Genomic DNA, 5,266 nt, shown 5'->3' with positions numbered 1-5,266 from the left:
TTAGAATGGCCCTGCCTGGTTTAGAATGGTTCTTCCTCGTTTGGAATGCTTCTTCCCGGCTGGGAATGGTTATTCCTGGTTGGGAATGGTTCTTCTTGGCTTGGAATGGTTATTCCCGGCTGGGAATGGTTCTTCCATGTTGGGAATGGTTCTTCCATGTTGGGAATGGTTCTTCCTGGTTGGGAATGGTTATTCCTATCTGGGAATGGTCATTCCTGGTTGGGAATGGTTATTCCCGGCCAGGAATGGTCCGGCCTGGCTGGGAATGGCTATTCCTGGCTGGGAATGGTTCTTCCCAGTTTGGAATGGTTATTCCCGGCTGGGAATGACCCTGCCTGGCTGGGAATGGTTCTTCCCAGCTGGGAATGGGTCTTCCTGGCTTGGAATGGTCCTGCCTGGCTGAGAATGGTTATTCCTAGTTTGGAATGGTTCTTCCCGGCTTAGAATGGCCCTGCCTGGCTTAGAATGGTTCATCCTTGTTTGGAATGGTTCTTCCCAGGTTGGAATGGTAATTCCTGGCTGGGAATGGTTCTTCCTGGTTGGGAAATTTCTTCCCAGGTTGGAATGGTAATTCCTGGCTTGGAATGGTCCTGCCTGGCTGGGAATGGTTCTTCCCAGCTTGGAATGGTTCTTCCCGGCTTGTAATGGCCCTGCCAGCTTGGAATGGTCCTGCTCGCCATGGCCACAGCAGCCTGGGCTGTCGTGGACCTGCACCGAGTTGTCCCAGCCCAGCACAGTTCAGCATGGCCACGGTAGCATGCGGTGGTGTGGTCCAGCACGGCGTGATCCTGCCTGGCGTGGCCACACAAGGGTGGGCTGGCACAATCTGGCGTGGCATGGTTCAGCCCAGCATGGGTGCAGCAGCTTGGGGTGGCATGGACTGGCATGGCATGGCCACTGCTGTATGGTGGGATGTGGTCAGGAATGGCCACCAATGCAAGGAGTGGCATTGTCCTGCATGGCGTGGTTTGGTCTAGCAGGGTCACGATAGCATGGGATGGCTTGGTCCAGCCTGGGATGCCTTGGTCCAACACGGCCACAGCATCGCCCGTCCATGGGATGGCCCTGGAATGGTCCATTCCCCACAGCCATGATGGCATGGGGTAGCATGGAGTGGCATGGCATAGCACGGTCCAGCACAGTCTGGTTGGTCCTGCCTGGCACGGCCATGGCAGCGTGGCTTGGCACGGTCCCGCATGGCACAGCTTGGTCCGGCACAGCTTGGTGCTTCATGCCTCTCCATGGCATGGGCAAACATGGCCAGGACAGCCCACTCTCCCGCACTTCTCCTGGATCCCTGCATTCCCTGGCCCCGTGCCTGGACTGAGCTGGGTAAGGGGGGTTCTGGCAGGGCAGGGGGCTCAGTGCCGTGGTGGGAAGTGGAGGAGCCTACCCAGGAACAAGGCATCAGTCGGACACACCTTTATTTCCATGTCTCGTGGCCAATCCCCACTCCCCACCCCACAGTCCCTCGGTGCAGAGGATTTGGTGGCCTCAGCCGTCCCACGCAGGGACGCCACTGCGGCGCGGGGCCAGTGGCCCTGACTCGGACACGGCGGGCGAGGCGCTGGCCCGCGCCTGGCTGAGGATGCGGTTGCGGGGGCCAAAAAGCATCCCGGGGCCGTGGCTCCGGGGGGTGGAGGGGCCACGCTGGCAGTGCCACGAGCAGAGCGGGGCCCTGAAGAGCTCCTGGAAGGCGCGTCAGAAGTTCTCGTTGAAGTACCCGTAGATGATGGGGTTGGCGCTGCTGTTGAAGAAGGCCCGCCAGTGCGCCAGCGGGTAGACGTAGACGGTGAGCAGGTGCAGCTGCGCCTCGCTCAGCCGCCCGTAGTCCGTCAGCAGCATCAGCGTCCAGAGGGGCAGCCAGGAGACCGTGAAGAAGAGGGCGACGATGATGAGCATGTTGATGACCTTGGCCTTCCTCCGGGAGATCCTCCTCCCCTCTGGCTCCTCTCCGCCCTGGGCAGGCGCCACCGACTTGAAGAGCTTGAAGGCGATGCGCGCGTACATGACGACGATGAGGGCGAGGGGAGCCACGTAGATGTGGGAGAAGAGGACGGTGGTGTAGATCCTCCTCATCCCTGTCTCGGGCCAGGCCTCCCAGCAGGAGTAGAGAGGGTAGGAGTTGTTGTAGGTGTCCACCATGAAGTGGTGCTCCTCCCTGGTGACGGTCAGGGTGACGGCGGCAGGGCACATGATGAGCAGGGCCAGCACCCAGATGACGGCGATGGTCAGCAGGGCTTTCCTCAGCGTCAGCTTCTGCCGGAAGGGGTGGACGATGCAGCGAAACCTGGGGGGAAAACAGCTTATGGTGGCTTTGGGCACCTGTTGGGGACATCCCTGGGGAAGGAGGGCGGCCAGGACCCAGGGGTGGGAATGGAGGGCAAAGTGGGTTGCTCTTTACATGTGTCTTTTGGTGGCAGAGACAGGTTGGTGTGTTCATCCCGGCGTGGGGAAGGACACCTTGCTGGAATGTCCCATGGACAGCTTTGTGGTGCTCCTGGAGAGCTGTGACTGGCTCCTGACATTCCCAGGAGCTTTCCCGCAATGGGAACTGCACAGGGCACCTGGACCTGCTGGAGATGGTTTGGTCCCCACATCATGTCCCTGTGTCCCCATGCCAACGTACCTCTCCACAGCGATGGCCACCAGCGTGAAAACCGAGGCGGAGACGGACATGCCCTGCACCAGCCCGCTCATTTTGCACATGGTGTTGTCAAAGGGCCAACCTGTGAGGGGACACCACGGAGGCTGTGGGTGCCTCTGGCTCACCCAGCTCCCTTTAGGTGTCCCCACCCACTGTGCTGTTGCTGGGGGATGCTAAGTCCTGCTCCCGGCTTGTGTGGAGATAGCCCTTAGCGGCATGGATCCTTGAAGAGGAACCCCAAAATTGGTAAAAAAGATGCACATGACACTTAGAGACTCAAGGAACATGGTGGCGGTCATTTTTCCTACTGACTCTGGGACCCTCAATCAGAAGGACTTTCATCTTGTTTCTTGACCCCAATACCAATAAATAAATAAATCACACCCCAAAATCAATAAATACAAACCCTGCCCTGTGGCCTGGCTGCTGCTGCTGCAGCTGAACCCTCCCAACTCCCTTATCTTTGGAAAGGTCAACAGGCAGAGCTGAGCCAGCACGGGAGAAGGTGAATGCAGAAAGGAGTTTTTTTTTCAGCGTTGCTTGGTGAAGAATGGCTGAACTTCAAACAAATATGCAAATGCGGTGTTAGGGCCAAACTTATTTTACCACAAATGGCCAGAACCTCAGGGGAAAAAAAAAAATCTTTCCCCTTCCTCTGCCCTGCTCACCTGTGATGAGGTTGTCCACCAGGGTGGTGGGCATGCAGAAGATGCCCACCAGCAGGTCGCTGATGGCCAGGTTGAGGAGAAACATGTTGGTGACCGTGCGCATCTGGCGGTTCTTCACCACCACGAAGCACACCAGGACGTTGCCGACCACGCACATGAGGAAGATGAAGGTGTAGGCCAGGATGAACACGAGGGCCACGGGGGAGGAATGCTGGTAGTATGCCAGGAAGGTGTAGTTCTCCCTCGGGAGGTGGCTGGCGCTGGAGTTGGGCCACCACCAGGTGCCATTGGAAGGGCCTGGGGAAGGGAAGGCAGGAAAATGAAGCTGGGAGAGAATAAAGCAATTATTCCCTTCATTCTTAATGCCTCCAGAGGTGGGTTTTCATATTTATTCCAGTGCCCAGACTGGCTGGGACATGTCCTGCTGGACTCATCTTTGTGCCCCAACAAGTCTCCTCCTCCTTGGGTTACTCAGCTCAAGGTTCTGCAGCACCTTGGCTGAATTATTATTTTACATCATTATTGTTTGATACCATCAATATCATTATTATTTGGTACAATTGTTGTTTGATATCGTTATTACTTGATATCATCATTATTTGCATCATTCTTTTAGAATGAGATCGGCCCAGAAGACATCCTGATCTCGTGGGCCTTTTTGGTTTTTTTTAGGGATGATGCAAGGAAGACAAATCCACATCCCGACACTCCAGTGCTCTGGCCTTATGGGAGCAGCATCCGTGTGGTCCCAGCCACGGCTGCCCTGGGAGCATCCCTGCTTCTCCTTGTGCTTCCAAGGTTTACAATTCCATATTCCACAAAATGTTATTCTCCCTGGCAAAGCCGCAAGAACCCGGGGAGAGGGGCTGAGGCAGAGGACACCCTCCCCTCCCATCTAAAGCGATAATTGTCATTCTGATCATTATCTGGGAGCTCCTGGTGGAGGCGGGGATGGCATTTTGTCACTGGGGGTTGAGCGGGGAGCGGGGCTCGGCAGCTCCCACCCTCGGGCTTCCCCAGCGGCACGCACGCAGCCGGGGATGCGGGAGGATGCCGGGCGCGGGTGGGCAGGAGCTGCCTGCAGCGCTGACGGGACTGGCTCCGGGAGAATCCGGGCTGCAGTGCTGAGCCGAGGAAAGTTGCCCCAGCCCCGGGGCCCAGCGGCTCCCTCGAGGTTCCGGCAGGCAGGAGGGCCCGATCCAGCCCCTGATACCCCAGTCCTGGGCGCAGGATTTGGGCAACACTTTTCCAGTGGGCACTCAGAAAGGCGCTGGTGGGGGGGTTTCCAGACGACACGGGAGAAGGAGCCCCTTGGAGAGGCAAGGGAGTAGCGGGATGGAGGGGGCAAGATTCTCCAGACAGTCGGTATCAGATGCATGAACCAGCTCCGTAAGCAGGAGCAATTACAAAGACTGCAATGAGATTGCCCAAAACCTATGATATTAAGCCTAAAACTTTGCTGGACTTTATCTTTTGGGGCTGCAGTGCAGCATGAGCTGGAGGTTGGTGTCCTGTGGAATTGCAGGTGGTTTTAAAGCAAGGTGGAAGATGGGGGAAGGAAAATAAGGGACCGCTGAGCAGCCGGGTGGGTGCCGGATGGATGAGTGAGTGGATGGATGGATGGATGGATGGATGGATGGATGGATGGATGGATGGATGGATGGATGGATGGATGGATGCAGACGTCCTCAGCACTCACTGACACCTCGGACGTGGTGACAAGGGGATGGGGGGACGGCACGAGGGGGAATGCACCACCCGCCCTCCCTGCTCAGGGAAACCACGGCGGGGAAAGGCTGGTCTGAGGGAATAGGGATGGGATGAGGGGTGGATCGCTTTTTTCGGGGATAAAATCAATCAGGTCTTGGCACCCACCTCCGCCGGCCCGAGCCGGCTCCGGGCGCTGCATCGCTGCCGTGCAGGGGGTCCGCTGCCCGGGGGGGGGGGCTCA

The 5,266-nt window shown here is 57.6% G+C and overlaps 1 protein-coding gene across 1 annotated transcript; it reads right to left on the bottom strand.

Moving 5' to 3' along the window:
• Positions 1 to 1,151: 1,151 nt before the first annotated feature.
• On the bottom strand, positions 1,152 to 5,255 carry NPFFR1 (neuropeptide FF receptor 1). Its single transcript, XM_005430035.2, has 4 exons — positions 5,191 to 5,255; positions 3,316 to 3,612; positions 2,630 to 2,729; positions 1,152 to 2,290 (listed from the first exon to the last, which is right to left on the bottom strand). The coding sequence occupies exons 1-4, from the start codon at positions 5,222 to 5,224 to the stop codon at positions 1,702 to 1,704; spliced, it is 1,020 nt and encodes a 339-aa protein (XP_005430092.2). The 5' UTR covers positions 5,225 to 5,255; the 3' UTR covers positions 1,152 to 1,701.
• Positions 5,256 to 5,266: the final 11 nt, after the last annotated feature.

This window comes from Geospiza fortis, unplaced genomic scaffold (assembly GCF_000277835.1).
Source record: "Geospiza fortis unplaced genomic scaffold, GeoFor_1.0 scaffold48, whole genome shotgun sequence".
NCBI classification, from domain to species: domain Eukaryota; kingdom Metazoa; phylum Chordata; class Aves; order Passeriformes; family Thraupidae; genus Geospiza; species Geospiza fortis.
The sequence above is the reverse complement of the archived record's forward strand: the minus strand, read 5'-3'. Positions and strand labels throughout refer to the sequence as shown.